This window comes from Stylophora pistillata, chromosome 2, assembly GCF_964205215.1.
Source record: "Stylophora pistillata chromosome 2, jaStyPist1.2, whole genome shotgun sequence".
Lineage (NCBI taxonomy): Eukaryota > Metazoa > Cnidaria > Anthozoa > Scleractinia > Pocilloporidae > Stylophora > Stylophora pistillata.
In genome coordinates this window covers 58,216,874-58,234,197 of record NC_142520.1, presented here as the reverse complement: position 1 = coordinate 58,234,197, position 17,324 = coordinate 58,216,874, and the positions used below count along the sequence as shown (strand labels likewise).

The following is a 17,324-nucleotide window of genomic DNA, read 5'->3' as shown; positions in this document are numbered from 1 at the left end:
TTTGTCTTGTGACAAGCTCAGCAGACTAGAGAGGATTAGTTTTCGTAATTTCCGCCTCGTTAGTTTGTGTTATGTTTTGTCGCTAAAGCATGTCGGGGCAGGAAGTCAATGTTACTCGCTTGGTTCGTCTTTCGTTACAGTCTTCTTAGCTCAAGCTTTCATGCTGAACTGAAATCATGGTAACTTTTCAAAGAGCGAAACCAAATAGGAAAACTCCATGTTAGTGGGAAGACAGTAGTGAGTCAGAAGGTATTTCAATTCGTGAGTGATTTTCATACAAGCATATGAGCAAGGTTACTCGAATACTTTGTTGCATACGACAAATTAATTTGCTTTAAAAATTTTATCGAGCATTGCTCCCACTTTAGAAGGCCGTCAAATCCAAAGTATCTGGAAAAGCCTCGTACAATTTGACGATATACATTTGCATTTTTTTTTATTCACAACGACGTGCTTGACCTGGTTTAAATGAAACGTCATGTCACGGTGGGCGAGGTATGAAACAGGATCCAGCGCTTAGGGTATTGTCAATCCCGTTTAAGAAAATACTACATCTAGAAGAGAGTTGGCAGGCAGTAAACCCTTAACATAGTGAATAATCTTGTGTAGTGCCATCAATCTCGTTAATGGAGTCAGGAATGGCCCTGAAGAACAGCTTTGTTTGCCCAACTGAGTGGAACTCATCTGAAGCGGTGGCTATATTTAATGCATATTTCTGTTCCAACGACAAAACAAATATCTGCCACGATAGGAGACTAACTGATCTCATACAACAAGAAAGCGAGTCTCAAATTGAATATATATAAGAAGGCAAACCAAGTAGCTTGTTAATGGTTAAATTTGATCTTCAGAAAATTGGCATTTTACGTGCTGCGAACATTATGTAAAGCGACATCTGTACATCATTTATAATTTCTGCACTATATCTTAAACACAATTGTGCCAATAGGGATCGAGGGTCGTCAATAAGATAATTTTTTGATTTATAAAGATATCGATGTTCTGGGAAAGAAGAGCATCTAGCTATACCTATATTCTGGAGAGGAAACGTAGGAGTCGCTAGAAACATCTTTATGGAGACTCTTTCAACTTAATAATCGTGTTACGGCGGGCGACTCTCAATAGGTTCAAGAGGTGTCGTAGCCTGTCTTGATTTCGACAATTTGAAGGACTGCCTTACGGGCTCACGATTAAGCTCTCAGATGTAGAATAAACCTCTTTATTCCCTAGACATCAAGGTTGTTTAACCGTTAAAAGCCGTAAACTGAAGTTCGATTAACATAAAATATAAGCTAGAAACTAAAAGGTAGGCAACAGTTCAGAGAAAACACGTGCCAGTTTTCCGCGAGTAGCTTTAACGCTGAAACTCATTAGAATATCGGTTGTGAAACACCTAAACGAGAAACGATGGCCTAGTAGCGAGGCTCTTGCAACAGAAGGCTACGTTAACGACTAACTGTACTTAAGGGAAAAAAGGTAATGCAAACTTAAGGATACTCTACTCTTGTTTCGTAATATCGCTTTGTGAGCTTTGGCTAAGACGAACAATTATCTACAATAAAATAAAAACAAGGACTAGATACTTAAACTCGATTGAAAACTAAAAGCTAAAGAAGAAGTTTCTTAACTTAAATATCGGTCCTGCGCTTGCCTCTTGTTGCTTGTTTTCTTGGATTCTTTATCTTATTTTTCTTGTGTTCGATATGAACGAGCGGAAACTACTTCTCGAGGTTAAAAGAATACGTGCTTTAAGAGCGGAAAATCAAACAAATGAGCTAATTGTTTCTTTGTCTAGACGGAAGCATACGCTGTTAACCCTAAGCTACAATAGACCGCTTGGCGGTCGTTACAAATCGAATTCAAGTAATTCAAGATTACAAATGACGATTTGGTATTATGTAATGGTTCGACTCTAATTCAAAGAAATTCGTGTATTGCGAGTTTACTGATCATCTAATTACTGATACGACTAATAGCTATCTTTAATTTTGCCTAGAAATTTTAAAATGATTATCCCTTTCGTGCAAAAGCTGTTGACTGTACGTTAGACCAATTGATTTTGCTATTTATCCTTACACCTTTATATTAGATTGAAGTTCTTTCACTGGTAACCAGTCTTACAGTATAGAAAATGACTGAAGTCCAGGCCATTGTTGTTTTTACCTTCTTGAGCATCATCTCAGCTCCTTGCGGTTGGTAGAAATTTTTTTTTTTTACATTTTTGACTTAGATGCTCTACTCACAGCAGAACGCTAATTCATGATAATATTACCTTACTCTGGAAGGAGGAAGATAATGATAAAAACACAGAATCCTTATCAGCTAAGGATCCTTGGGACTTTCACAAATTAACAAATGTTATTAAACACCACAGCGTACACTATACGTGTGATGCATGATCCTCGCAGTAGAGAGCGCTATTTATGCAATAGCGAAAATCAGACCTGAAAAAAATCAGGCCTGTATGGGATTCGAACCACTGACCTCTGCGATACTAGTGCAGCGCTCTACCAATTGAGCTAACAAGCCAACTGGGAGCAGGCCGTTAAGTTGATTCGTAATAAACCCATGATGATAAATCAGATACAATGTATAACTCTTTAGCTACAATGTAGCAATGTTATGTTATAAAACAATTGGTAAGCACCACAGCATACACTATTGAGTTATGGATGCCCGCGGGAGGTTGCTAAGCACGAAAGAAGCGTAAGAGTCGCTCGAGGCCATAGCCGAGAGCGACTCTAGCCTCTTGAGTGCTTAGCAAACCTCCCAAGTGCATCCATAACTCAATAGTGTACGCTGTGGTGTTTACCACTTGTTTTATAACATAACATTGCTACATTGTAGCTAAAGAGTTCCCTTTTATTTAACAAATCTTACGTGACCAGAAAAAACAAGCGCGCACGGAAAAATAGTCTTTGCATTTGCTCACGTCAGCAGCGTACACACATGGGAAAATGGGGGACGCTAAATTGACCAATCAGAGGGCGTGCTTTGCTTTGGTTATGTTTTAAAAAAAATGTGTCATAAGTAAAATTGACTTTTATCAACATCCTGCTTTACGGTCTCCTCGGGCTTGGCTGCTTTTTTACGAGTTCATCAGTGTAATAAGAGAGCATTATGCAACACCTGTTAAAAAGAGGCAGGCATTTGACACTTTGCTGATAGCACGGTTTACCATACATTTCAGTTAGTTTAAGCATTGACATGAAGGCGAGTGATAAAGGAAGAAAGTTTTTCAACGTTGATTTTTCTCGAACAGATTTTTCTGACACGGGAACTTTTCGAGCCAACTATGGTAAAGTAAATTACACAGAGGCAGAAAAAGCATGCAGATCAAAAGACCACAGAAGTCATCTTGCAAAAATTAAAACTATCGAAGACCTTCAGATAGCTAAAAATATATCATACACTACAAAGGGCTTCAAGTATTGGACGGGTCTCAGCGTCTGGTGAGTAGAATTTACCATGGTGTACTACTACAACCTTGTCCAGTTCTTAATCACAATTGTACTTGCGGCGGTTTGTTAATAGCAGGAATAACCTTTCAATTTTCTGTATTTCTTCTCTTCTTTTGTTAGCGCTACTAAATCGGTTTTGGATAGGTTTGTTACAGGAATGGTAATTGGAAATGGAGTGATGGAAAGACGGCGGGTGAACAACTTATCGATATTGTGAAAAATTATAATAACACAGAAGCTCTGTCTAAGGAACCTAAAATATTTTGTTGTATGGCAACCCATGATCCTCTCCTGGTGTGTACCAACTGTAGCCAGGAACACGCCTTTCTGTGTGAAGACTTTCGAGGTGAGATTCTCGACGGAATTTTATTATAATTGCGATTAGAGCTACCATTATTTTCATAATCATTTTCGCTACTCTCTTTTACCGATAAACAGTAAATAACGTTTCTCAAGTGGACTCTAATGCAAGGTTAGCAAGCTCAACATTCCCCTGACGTGCTACAGTCTTGTGTACAATTTTCTTTGATTTTGATCTATTTTTTATTTATTCATCTTCCAACATCTTATATTTTTTTTATTCGTAGACCTATACATTATTTCCCTTTAATTTTTTTTACATATCTTTAGCTGCATCCCAACATTTCCTCCAGTGAACGCTCCTGCAAGAAACGCTTCGTGTATATTCTTCGAGTATAAAAGCGAATTTTGTAAAAACATAACCAGAAGTCTATACGTCTATGGTGATCAGTCCACATTAAATACTGGACAAAGGGAAGCTGTGAACTTTAATGGTTTTTTCAATGTTCTTGACACGATCACGCCGGAGTGCAGGCTCCCATTTAAAGACTTGTTCTGTGGCTATAGTTTCCCACAGTGCGATGAATCATTGGCTCAGCCTAAAAAACGCCGCATTTGTCGCAGCTCATGCGAATATTTGCAGGTCGTTTGCAAAACAGAAGTGGCCTTAATCAGAGATATACCGGCCTTTCAACGCTACATGTACTTGACAGATTGCTCGAGCCCTGAGTTTGATTCCGCCAATGGTGGCGATGCTCCTGAGTGCCATCAATGGTACGATCTCCCTGGTAGGTGTAACACCGTCATCGTCACCTCCTCTTTTTCCACAGGTTATCTTTATTATCTGGTCATGTCGTTTTCAGAATTAAAGCGCTTTAAGAAGGTCATTTTGCTGTGTGCCTGGGGAAGACAGATTGCATCATGTGGTTCCTCTCCCCTCCCTCCTCTCCCCTCCCAGGTTTTAAATGGATACCGGCGATTTGCCAATGGAATTTGCCGAAATGCAGAGGGAGGAAGGGGAGAGGTTACCGCGATGGATTAGAATCCCATCTTCGGGGAAAAGCAATATTCAGCATATAATAAAAAAGTGGATACCGTTAGCGTTGGAAGCGCGCTCTGATTGGATACTCAAACTCCGAACATCCTTTGCTATCTAGTTCCGAGTAACTCGTGCGCGATTGGCACCCAAAATATTGAAACGTTGCAGAAATCAATTTGATGAGCTAAAATCAGCTTTTTGCGCTACATTATCCCACCGTTTTAGTATATACTAAATTTACCTCAGTGTGGGTGTTTAGCTGTGGATATATACTTCACTGCTTCGCAGCTCAGTAATTATCCACCACTGGCCGCCTCCACTTCGGTAAATAGTTGTTCATCTATCTCTCGAAAAGTAGGAACACTCCGGCAGCATTTGAGACGCCGGAACATAGCTGTAATATCTTAACCCTTTTTATATCGATCAGACAATTTTATATTTTTACCTCGCTTTTCTGACGTTATCTACTCTCACTTTCTCCGTTTCCATAGGTGATGACACTGAAAGTACAGGTATGTACATCAGTTCACGGTCTACCGCCACTCCTTTTACGCTCCAATTACGCTCCAAATCGTCCAGGTCCCTGTGTATGAACTGTTAAAGGGGCCTTGCGTCCTAATGAAGATAATCTAATTTCTGATGATCAGTATAATATTTAATTCCCATTTTGCACTCAGTTTCAATATGGTGGCCTCGTTTGAATAGCTGCTGTTTTTTCAGTTTTGAATTAGTAGTATACAGAACCTTAGTGAAAAAAACAAGCCTTCGAAGTTATAAATGACTGACCAATTTTATACATGGATAATATGCTGTGTTATTGACGTGAATGTGAACTTTAATGTTTTTTACTTAATTCTATAAATTCGGTTTCACTTTCGCTTCTATAGCGCGCTGAAGCGGACAAAAATACTTGTGCATGGATATTCAAGACTTGCTTTGTAAAATATACGACTTGTTGCGAAAATATAAAACTTGTTTTGTCAAATATACGACTTATTGCGGAAATATAAACTTGTTTTGTAAAATACACGACTTGTTGCGAAAATATAAGACTTGTTTTGTAAAATATAAGACTTGTTGCAGATAAGACTTGTTCGAGGTGAAAAATAATACTTTAAGGACGCCCACTGTCCGTTGTCAGCTGCTTTGCAGCAGGGCGCATACTGATTTCTATTGCGGTAGTTGTATTCTTGCAATGACGAGTGCGATGATAAGTTGAACAGAGTTACTCCTCAGTTTTTCAGCCGCTTCTTTATCTGCCACAAACAAGCTCGTCTAACGTCCTCGCAAATTTGTTTTCCAGGTTCTAACAGTCAAAGAAAAGCTCCTAACTCATCCGCCATATTTTTAGAGGCTTGAGGAGCGGTGGGCTGTGTTCCTCTTACCACTGAACACTCAAATCGCTGGCGCTGTTAAAGTATTATAATTATACAAAATCGTATATTTTTAAAATAAGTGTTATATTTTCGCAACAAATCGTATATTTCACAAAACAAGTTTATATTTCCGCAACAAGTTGTATATTTTACAAAATAAGTCATATTTTTGCAGCAAGTCGTATATTTTATAAAGCAAGTTTTATATTTTTGCAACAAATCGTATATTTTACAAAACAAGTCTATATTTCCGCAACAAGTCGTATATTTTACAAAACAAGTTTTATATTTTCGATTCGCAACAAGTCGTATATTTTTCAAAACAAGTCTATATTTCCGAAACAAGTCGTATATTTTACAAAACAAGTTTTATGTTTTCGATTCGCAGCAAATCGTATATTTTACAAAACAAGTCTATATTTCCGCAACAAGTCGTATATTTCACAAATTAAACAAGTTTTATATTTCCGATTCGCAACAAATCGTATATTTTACAAAACAAGTTTTATATTTTCAATTCGCAACAAGTCGTATATTTTACAAAACAAGTCTATATTTCCGCAACAAGTCGTATATTTTACAAAACAAGTTCTATATTTTCGATTCGCAACAAATCGTATATTTTAGAAAACAAGTCTATATTTCCGCAATAAGTCGTATATTTTAGAAAACAAGTTTTATATTTTCGATCCGCAACAAGTCGTATATTTTAAAAAACAAGTCTTATGTATCCATACACAAGTATTTTTGTCCGCTTCGGCGCGCCATACGCTTCTATGCTTTCGTTCATTTTCAGTGAAAGCGCCTAAATTTTGTTTTTTCAATGTGAAGCAGGTCCCAGCGCGTAAAGGGGCTTGTCTTTGGAACTGGTCCCATCGTGTAAATCGCGCAGCGGACAAGTCTCTAAACACTTTCCGGCTATAGTCCCTTCGTGTGTACCGACCTCTACTTTGACAGTGCTTTAACATCAAAATGCACTTTATGTCAGATTGTTACTATGGTGTGGGTGTTGGTTACCGTGGTAACATGAACGTCACCCGGTCAGGTCGTACATGTCAGTCGTGGAAATCTCAGTGTCCTCATCGTCACTGGCGGATTCCTAGAGATGTTGCTGATTCCAAAAATGATTCCAACATGTGTCGTAACCCGGACAGCAGTGCCCCGGATGGGCCCTGGTGTTATACCACTGATACAAATGTTCGATGGGAATATTGCAATGTATCCCGATGTTCCTCTAGAGGTAAATTTGACCATAACGTGAACTTACTCGAGAGCCAAAATGCACGTGTGATAAAGGAACATTAAGAGTACAAATATGATGAAAGAATCATAAATTAAGTTTATTGAGGATGTAATTTACAGGCATTCTATTAAAATACCGACGAGGAACAATTTAGGAGACTAGTGTCTGTGGCATCATTTTTTTCGCTTTGTTTTATAGAAGATTACACAATATGATTCAAGGTCAGGCTCAGGGAAAACGCTGATCGAAAGCAGACCTAAACAGATTAATTAACTGGATTTCTTTGATCATAGTGTAATAACCAAGCAACTGAAAAATTCTTGTTCAGAGAACTAGAGCGTTTATTGATTGCCTTTATGTGGCATGACCTCAGTCTTCATAGAAACCGAACAAACTCACTCTTCTTTACCGTGGACCAAAATATTTAAGATATAAAGACTGTTTTTACTTACGTTTTTGTTACCAGTTCCAGAAGAGGCCCCCACTTTCCTTAAAGGCCATCCTCTCAATTCAACTGCGATTTTAATCTCATGGGAGAACATACCTCCCTCGCGTCATAAAGAAAAACTGTTGGGTTATCGGATTCATTACCGGAGCCTCGGATCAGAGCTTTATGAAGAAGTAAACACAACGAGGAACGTGGCACCGTATTTTATAACAGATCTCCATCCGAACACAGCATACGAGATTAGGGTCAATGGGTTCAATGAAATTGGCCACGGGCCAGTTAGTACTGTCCTTGTCTTAAGAACTCTGTCCTGGGGTGAGTAGGGTATATCCTGCTTTCAAATAAACCGACAGATGACAGTTGAGAGCTTTGTTGATATCCAGGTGCCGATAACACGTTCTGAGTAGATGTTTTAATTATATAATGATGATTAAGGAGATTAAGTCGAATGCCATCGATAATGACGAGGAAAAACTCATGTTATATTTCTCTTTTCCGCATATTTGAAAGTCTCAACCATTTAACATTAAACTAGCCTTTCATTACTACTTGGGAATCTTCAACTAGTAAGACAAATTTTACTTCGTAATATGCTATTCCTTTTTATCCATCCTTTTTCCTTTTTCCTCTTGTTATCTCTTGTGTTCTTTGGTTGATTTTCAGGTGAAGAAATATTAGAGGTTGACTTCCAGCTGATAATCGACTCTGAGTTTAGTGAGGATCTACTCAACAGTAGCAGTGAAAGGTTCTTTGAAATGGCTGAACTCATAAGAATTGCAGTAAGTATCAATTGGTTTAGTACAAAATTGATCAGTGTATGGCATAGAAGTACTTTCAAACTTTTTTTTATGTACTTTAAAAAAATTTTTCTTTTAGATAAAACAACACTTCAGTGAATCTTCTACTTTGAAGATATATGATGTCATAACAATACATTTTAGGTATGACCTAAAAAATTTTTTTAGTCCTTGTTTAAAGCCTTCGTTGGCCATTTAAAGCCAAAATTGATCTTTTTTCGGTTTCTAAACACCTTTACTTTCAAGTTTATAACATTTCATACGAAAATTACCTTTGTTTCCATTCGAACAAAATTTCATTTCCATATCAAAGGCCTTGTACTCACCCACTTTTCAAGACAGAGTACCTTGTAGATGGTTAATTAAATCGAGAAAAGCAGCTCTCGTGAAAAAAGAGAAAACCTTTTTATCGTTGATGAAATATTCTAAAGTTTATCTTTACCTTTTAAGAAAAGGAAGCCTAAGGGCACACATTAAAGTCCTTGCAACAGTAAATACGAACACAACCAACGAGGGTGATGCTCTTAACCAGTTGATAGGAGGGGTCGGTTCATCATTTGGAGATCGGCTTAAAGTCACTTCCATACTTGTTCAGGGTAAGTAAAGCTTTGTAAATGCTTTTAAGAACCACCCTACCCTCAGGTCATACATCCTCTTAAAAAATGAAAGACTTGACATATTGTGGGTAATGTACTTTTAAAGCTCCTGATTTTTATTTCTTTATTGCTGATACTTTCCTAATTCACTAGCAACACCGAGGCCTCCTAAGAGTTTCTTCGTTAATGATGCACAGACAACATACTTTATTTTGACATGGGAGGAGCCAGAGTATGGCAGCTTATACCAGATAAACAACTACACTATAGAGCAAAAGACATCAAGACTGAAGAACTTTACCGAAGTTTGGACAATTCTTTACCCTGAAAACAGAATGATTATAGAGAACCTAGATCCCTCCACAGAATACACCATCAGATTATCAAGTAACAATATATATGGAAGGTCAGAGGGTGTATTGTTAACACCAAAGACCTTGCCAGGTAATGATAACCCCTAGAGTGGGTTTCTCTCTAAATGAACAACATCAAGTTGATCTTTATATGTAAAGGTAACTTCCAAAACGAAATTATCAGAAAATTTACGAAGTTAGTTCAAAGGGAAAGGAATCGTCAACAATTATAACTAATATCAACCAATGCTATGACAAAGCGCGATTATAATGTTTGATACTTTTACTCGATAGTATTAAGTAACCTGGCTCTGATCATCTTTGTTCTTAATGTAAAAGTAATCTAAAAGGTTCAAACGTGAAAACAAAAGTATTCAGAGAACAAGCTGTCTGTTACTTCCAAAGGAAAGGTTGATGTTTCATATTATTTGCTTACGAAAAGCATTTGCTTTTTTTTTTCCAACTTACAGACAGATTCATCAGAGATTTGATGTTGGTTATAGTCTTGCCCTTGTTCATAGCCGCTGCATTTATATTGGCTGTTTGCTTAAAGTTTCAGCCAATATGTAAATCAAAACAGAAGAAAGAAGAGGTATTGTTTGCATTGCTTAATTAAGTCATCCAGTGGCCAAATGCTTTAAGGGTAATTCGCGTTTGCATTGATCTTGAAGATTGAGCTCTCTAAGGAAGTTGGAGACTGGGCCGAAATTCCTAGGTCAGATGTTACTCTCCAAGACAAGCTTGGGGAAGGTGCGTTTGGGGAGGTTTACAAAGGCTTAGTGCGTATGGGTGGACAAGAGAGAGCATGCGCAGTAAAAAAACTTAAAGGTAAACATTTTTGATCGGACTTTTGATCGGCTGACTGGTTAGTTACTAAGTTAAGTGAATGATTGTTTAGATTATTGTTAGATGCGTTTCAAGTGTTTGATACAAATTTTTTTAAACCGATTCGCTATCCCTTGGATATCAGTTAAGCTTAGAATATTTCTTTATAGCGAATGCTACAGAAACAGAGAGACGGGACCTGATGAACGAGCTTGCAGTCATGGTCACAGTTGGTGAACATCCTCATGTCTTAAGTCTCATTGGAGCTTGTACCAAGACTGGTAACTTCCAGTTAATATTTATTCTTACTATGGCTGCGTCTCACAAGGACTGGGAACTACCGAATTCACGAATTTGATTGGCTGAAATCAATATCGAAAGCGGTCTAGATTTTCCCATCTAAACCGGCATCTAGACCGGTCTAGAAAAAAAAGTTACAAAGAATATAATGTTCCGTTGCTTTCTAGACACAGCCATATGATAAACATCCTATTAGCCGAGCCAGGGCGGTCTGTATGGGAGAATCTTGACCTCGGTCGCTGGTACAGACCTAACTGCGTTCGGTCTGAACTGGCGACCTCAGTCAAGACTCTCCCATACAGGCCTCCCGCTCGGTTAATAAGAACTAATTATTGTGATAATAATTGTTTATTATGTCCTACCTGCAGTTTCCTTTCCAGTTTGTCCTTCTATGTAGTAGTAAATTCTCAGTTGTGTAACACAAACAGTTTAAGTCTTAAACGCAATTTTTGTCTCACAACTATAAGATCTAAACATTTTTGCAAATTCCAGAGTCAGTACTGGTGATTGTTCGTTTAGCCACAAATGGCTGTTTGTTGGATCAACTGAAGAGGAGCAGAGAAAATCCATATCAGAATGTTTCGAAAAAACAAATAAACTTCACGCCCCAGGACAAACTGGAGATTGCAAGGGATATAGCTCGTGGAATGCTACACCTCGCAAGCAAAAAGGTACGAGATACAGTAATAAATTTAGAGAAATATTTGCTTTCTAGAGAATTATTTAATTTTTATTTCGCTGATCTTTCTTAGTGTGTTCATCGTGACCTTGCAGCAAGAAACGTGCTTCTTGGCGAGAAGAATGTTGCCATGGTTTCCGACTTTGGCCTGTCACGTGACGTGTACGAAAGTGGAGAATACGAAAGTACATCCGGGGTATGGCCAGTAGTATGTTGTTAAAAAAGAGAGAGTAGTTGAATAGCCAATAGCGTCTTCAACTGCAACTACAAATTAAAATGAACGGTTTTCGTACGTACTATTCCTCTTCACTATTATTCAAACGCAAGTGTTTTTTTTTTGAAACCTGGTTTTAAAAATTTTTCTTCCAAAAGGGAATGTTACCAGTTCGTTGGATGGCTCTGGAGTCTTTGGAGGATTATACGTACAACACGAAGACAGATGTGTAAGTTAAATTTATTGGAAAGTATGACGAATAGTTAAAATTTCCGTTAGCTAATGGGGTCCCAATAATCAATTTAGCTTTGAAGGTTTCATGGTCCCTGAAAGTTTTTAATTGAAGTTAACCAGCAAGTGCTTCCCTCGTCATAATAACGAAAAACTCTGGGAACGAGTCGGCTACTCTAAGCATATATACTTTTATAATGTTAAAATATAGCTGAGATACCATATCAAATACTTGGCTTCCTTATTAGATCGAGATGTATGAATATTGGTGAAGCTATGGTGATTTTGCAATTTAGAGTTAAAATTCCGTAAGAAATAAATGTTTGTTTTTTGTGTAACAGATGGTCCTTTGGAGTGTTATTATGGGAGATTGAATCTGGAGGTAAACTGTTTAAGCCTTGAGAAATTTAAGCCATCATCATCACGTTGGTCATCATGATTATCATTTTTGACTTCCATGCTTTCTCAAACGTATCTTGGTTTTGCATTCGGTCCCACTCCTGACAATGGCTCGAAGTTAGTGCCAGATAAGGTTATTGGATAAAATTAACCATGATATCATGAATAATCAGTGCTGATGTCTGAGCGATCTGCCGAAGCCGAAGGCTGGGGCAGAAAACATAGACACAAGGTTTGATAATTCATGATATCATGCGAGTACCAAAGTCAATAATTATTCATTTCTCAAATAATATGTTAGAGAATACACTTCTCTCCAGGTTTGTAAAAATTTGATAACACTGCACGGACGAGGGGCTTGAAAACTAGACATGATAACTCAAAATTTGCTGCAGATACTGGGTTATCCCCATATCAACTGTTCACGCTATTGTTTATTGACTGTATGCTCTCGACCTAGTACAGTTTTCATTGTAAGTCTACTGTGTTATAATTATCATTAGATGTGTTGCTGAGAAAGGCTGCCGTTTAAACCAGTAACTAAAACTGAATTCTCTGTCTTTTCTATCAAGGTAAAATGCCGTATTCTGGTCTTGGCGGAATGGAAATCATCGAGTTTCTGAAAGCAGGACAAATATTAGCAAAGCCGGCTGGATGCCCGGATGAAATGTAAATAATCATGAATGGAATAAGACACTGCTCTGTCACAATGCTTCAATTCTGAGGTGTGATTAAACTCAATTGTTTTCCCTTCACAGTTATGATATCATGAGGTCATGCTGGAGTTTGGATCCTAAAAAGCGTCCATCATTTTCTGAGTTACTGGAATCACTGGAGGAAGAAATAAAGACTAAAGGCGTAAGAATTTTAGTATCACCAAAACGAGTTTATGATCGTCTGTAGCTCCTTACATAAAAAATGGAATTTTCTCGGGAAAGAACAAAAGAAAATAGAAGAGCTCTTTGTTGACTTATATAGTCAATAGTGCTTGTTTCGCTAATTTATCTTGTTGGTACCTAAGATGTCTCAACTCTGTTGCAAGTTGAGCGACTCGACAATGGTACTTTAGTATGTGGAGTAAGTTACTACGATGGTCTACTGAAGTGTTGTTATTAGCGTTTTGTGCTTAGATGCAACTAAATGAAAGAAAAGAACTTTGTTTGTGTAACACAACTCAGCTAATTCACCGTTAAAAGTCAAAATTAAAGAAATAACATCATGATACTAGATGATGGAAATACTGAAAAAATTGATCCAACAGAAAATGAAGTGAAGGTGTAGTGTGATCGTCCGGGTGAGTGTAGTCCTGAGAAGGACTGTTGTCGGTGGCAGTGACTGACGTTTCGACAACCTGTGCGGAAGTCATCATCAGAGTCAAGTGAGTGATTGTTGTCAGTAGAATGTTCTTATTCCAGTTCGTGTGAAATGATCGGTTGGTTTTGCCGTGATGTTATTGGCTGTAAGACTCAAGTGACGTAAGTCGTTCGTGATTGGTCTGTTTCGGTCTGTCGGTAAAGCTAGGTTGTTCTTTTTCGGTCGTTTGTGATGTTTATGTCGTGAATGAGTCGTTTGTATGGGGCGGGTAGTTGTTGACATCTGTTTAGAGGGGTCTGTTCTAAGTTAGTAAACCAGCTTTCCAGAGTCAGTCGTTGAAAATAGTCAGTGCTGTAGGTTAGGCATTGCGCAGAGTCCCAGTCAATGTTGTGGTTGGTAAGTCGATGGTGTTCAGCAATGTGATTGCTGACATCACCTTTCCTCGTCGCCCGTCTGTGTTCAGTCAGTCTTGTTGTGAGGTTTCTGCCAGTCTCACCGATGTAGGAGGCTTGGCAGTCGGAACAATTGATCTTATAAATCGTTCCCTGTCTGTTCCTCGGTTCGTCTTTGTCTTTAACGTTGGTTAGTAACTGACGTAGTGTGGTGATAGGTTTGTGGGCGACGCGGATATTGAAGGGTAGTAAGATGCGCGAGATGTTTTCAGACATACCTTTTATGTACGGTATGGTTGCTGTAGTCGTAGGGGTTGCGGTGTCGTTTGTTTCGGTAGTGGTAGTGGGTCGGTGAGTGTTTCGTCGGATGAAGTCGTTGTTGTAGTTGTTCTTCGTAAAAACACGGTGAAGGTATTTGTTCTCGTCGGATAAGCTGTCTGTCGAGTCACATACTAGTTGTGCGCGTCGTGTTAGAGTTCTGATAGTTGTGGCTTTGTGTGATGTAGGGTTGTAGGATGACTCGTCTAGTAATCTGTCGGTGTGTGTCGGTTTCCTGTAAACTGTCGTTCGTAATGAGTTGTCGTTGTGGCTTACCAGGCAGTCTAGAAAAGGAAGTTTGCCATTTTCTTCGACGAAAGAAAATGGCAAACTTCGAAGAAAATGGCAAACTTCCTTTTCTAGACTGCCTGGTAAGCCACAACGACAACTCATTACGAACGACAGTTTACAGGAAACCGACACACACCGACAGATTACTAGACGAGTCATCCTACAACCCTACATCACACAAAGCCACAACTATCAGAACTCTAACACGACGCGCACAACTAGTATGTGACTCGACAGACAGCTTATCCGACGAGAACAAATACCTTCACCGTGTTTTTACGAAGAACAACTACAACAACGACTTCATCCGACGAAACACTCACCGACCCACTACCACTACCGAAACAAACGACACCGCAACCCCTACGACTACAGCAACCATACCGTACATAAAAGGTATGTCTGAAAACATCTCGCGCATCTTACTACCCTTCAATATCCGCGTCGCCCACAAACCTATCACCACACTACGTCAGTTACTAACCAACGTTAAAGACAAAGACGAACCGAGGAACAGACAGGGAACGATTTATAAGATCAATTGTTCCGACTGCCAAGCCTCCTACATCGGTGAGACTGGCAGAAACCTCACAACAAGACTGACTGAACACAGACGGGCGACGAGGAAAGGTGATGTCAGCAATCACATTGCTGAACACCATCGACTTACCAACCACAACATTGACTGGGACTCTGCGCAATGCCTAACCTACAGCACTGACTATTTTCAACGACTGACTCTGGAAAGCTGGTTTACTAACTTAGAACAGACCCCTCTAAACAGATGTCAACAACTACCCGCCCCATACAAACGACTCATTCACGACATAAACATCACAAACGACCGAAAAAGAACAACCTAGCTTTACCGACAGACCGAAACAGACCAATCACGAACGACTTACGTCACTTGAGTCTTACAGCCAATAACATCACGGCAAAACCAACCGATCATTTCACACGAACTGGAATAAGAACATTCTACTGACAACAATCACTCACTTGACTCTGATGATGACTTCCGCACAGGTTGTCGAAACGTCAGTCACTGCCACCGACAACAGTCCTTCTCAGGACTACACTCACCCGGACGATCACACTACACCTTCACATGTTACCCCCGGGTTCAAACCATTTACTGCAGAAAATGAAGTATTCAATAGAAATTTAGCTTTCATAATCCCTAGAGCTGAGTACCATTCACTAAGTCATAGTTAGTAAGGAAAAAAATGAGGAACATGCTGCTTACCTTTATCTGATGCATAGGCTATTACCGCTTGTTTTATTTTTTGTTACTTATAGGATTTCGTGGAGGATAAGGACTGTCTCGAACAGGAGTTCAAGGGACGTACAAATTTCTCATTAGACCAGAAAAATGACTTTGATGGAGAAACTGCCATGTAGCTTAAAGAGCTTTTGTATCATTTCAAATACCTTTAAGCTAACACTTAAATTCATTTTGGTCATCTTTCATTGCGCACGTTAGCTTTTTCAGCGGAAAGCCGCTCCCGTTCGCATGAATTAACTTTTTCACGTTACGCGTTTGTATGTGATCCAAAGAAATCGTTGCAGTCCATCATTAGTAGCAGTAATTATTGCTGTCATACCCCGATATAGCTGCGTGAAACGGGCCATGTTTTTACAGTTCATGGAGCTCTTTATCAAGTGACGACATCATTTAACAAATGGTAAACATCACAGTATACTTTATTGAGTTTGGATACTAGCGACCCTAGTTTTCTGAGTGCTTAGCAATTCTCTCAAGTACATCCATAACCCAATAGTGTATGTTGTGGTGTTTACCATTTGTTTTAGAACAAAACATTGATACACCGAAGCAAAAGAGTTTGCTTTAGTTTGAAAAATCTTATGTGGCCAGAAAAAGTAAGCGCGCGAAAACTATTCTTTGTATTTGCTCAAGGGAGCGTACACCCGTGGGCAAAGACAGAGCTGTTTAACGTTCAAGGTATGCGGTCAACAACGCGGGCTCAAGCGTATGAGGTTTAAGATTTAGCGAAATTTGCGAAAATAATAAGGAGCTGGCATTTAAAACCGAGGCATTTTGTTGTCGTCGAAGACATTTCCCTATCTCCAAAGTTTTTAAGAGGAAAATTAATTTCCGAAAATATTCAGGGGGTGTATAAAATTTTTGGAAGTCATTCTGCAAAAGAAAAGCGGTAAGGAAACAACGTCTCGAAGCAACAGAATAGAAAATAAACCACGCAAACGACTCAAAATCCATGTTTCCGCGCCAAAACGTAGTGCGTGCGCATACGCTATTCAGCTCCGTCATGGGCAAATAAAGGACACTGATTTGACCAATGAGAGCGCGCGCCTTACTTTGATATAATTGATAAAATTATTGTAATTGTTTATTAACATATTACCGTCCAGTTCGATCTTTTTGTTTTTCACTCAACTCTCTTTACTGGCAGCAATATATTTTGTGTCATTTTTATACTTTAATTTCTACATTTGAGACCCGCACCCAAGGTGTTTTTCATCATTAGATGAATAATAGAGGATACTCGTGGTCTTGCTGTTAAGTTGTTGTTCATTTCCCACGCTTCGTGAGATTGTTTGGATAGCGTTCTAAAAATACTGCCACGGTCAGTTGTCCCGTCAGCCCAGACGTTCCCACCGATAGGATATTTAAGAGCGTGTACGTACGACTGAATGGGACACAGAGACTCAGTCACTCATCATGATCAGGTGAAGAGCCATTAAGATTCATTAAACAGAGACTAA

The 17,324-nt window shown here is 38.9% G+C and overlaps 1 protein-coding gene and 1 pseudogene across 6 annotated transcripts; one reads left to right on the top strand and one right to left on the bottom strand.

Moving 5' to 3' along the window:
• LOC148740617 (uncharacterized) overlaps positions 1-17,324 on the bottom strand; it is a 1,045,961-nt pseudogene that overhangs the window by 403,182 nt on the left and 625,455 nt on the right.
• Positions 103-17,122, top strand: LOC111327747 (uncharacterized). 6 transcript variants are annotated; one of them, XM_022931994.2, is made up of 23 exons: positions 108-249; positions 2,090-2,192; positions 3,263-3,452; positions 3,617-3,807; positions 3,900-3,933; positions 4,092-4,549; positions 5,292-5,312; positions 7,165-7,416; positions 7,886-8,182; positions 8,531-8,646; positions 8,744-8,808; positions 9,115-9,260; positions 9,414-9,704; positions 10,084-10,205; positions 10,285-10,441; positions 10,609-10,719; positions 11,231-11,409; positions 11,491-11,613; positions 11,790-11,860; positions 12,204-12,244; positions 12,834-12,930; positions 13,020-13,119; positions 15,879-17,122. In XM_022931994.2, exons 2-23 carry the CDS (start codon positions 2,132-2,134, stop codon positions 15,978-15,980), a joined length of 3,225 nt encoding a protein of 1,074 aa, XP_022787729.2. In that variant the 5' UTR covers positions 108-249; positions 2,090-2,131; the 3' UTR covers positions 15,981-17,122. The 6 variants fall into 6 exon arrangements, with proteins under 6 accessions (XP_088604964.1, XP_022787730.2, XP_022787729.2 ...); XM_088748836.1 differs by lacking the exon at positions 108-249 and adding an exon at positions 398-692; XM_088748838.1 differs by lacking the exon at positions 2,090-2,192 and having other exon boundaries at positions 103-249.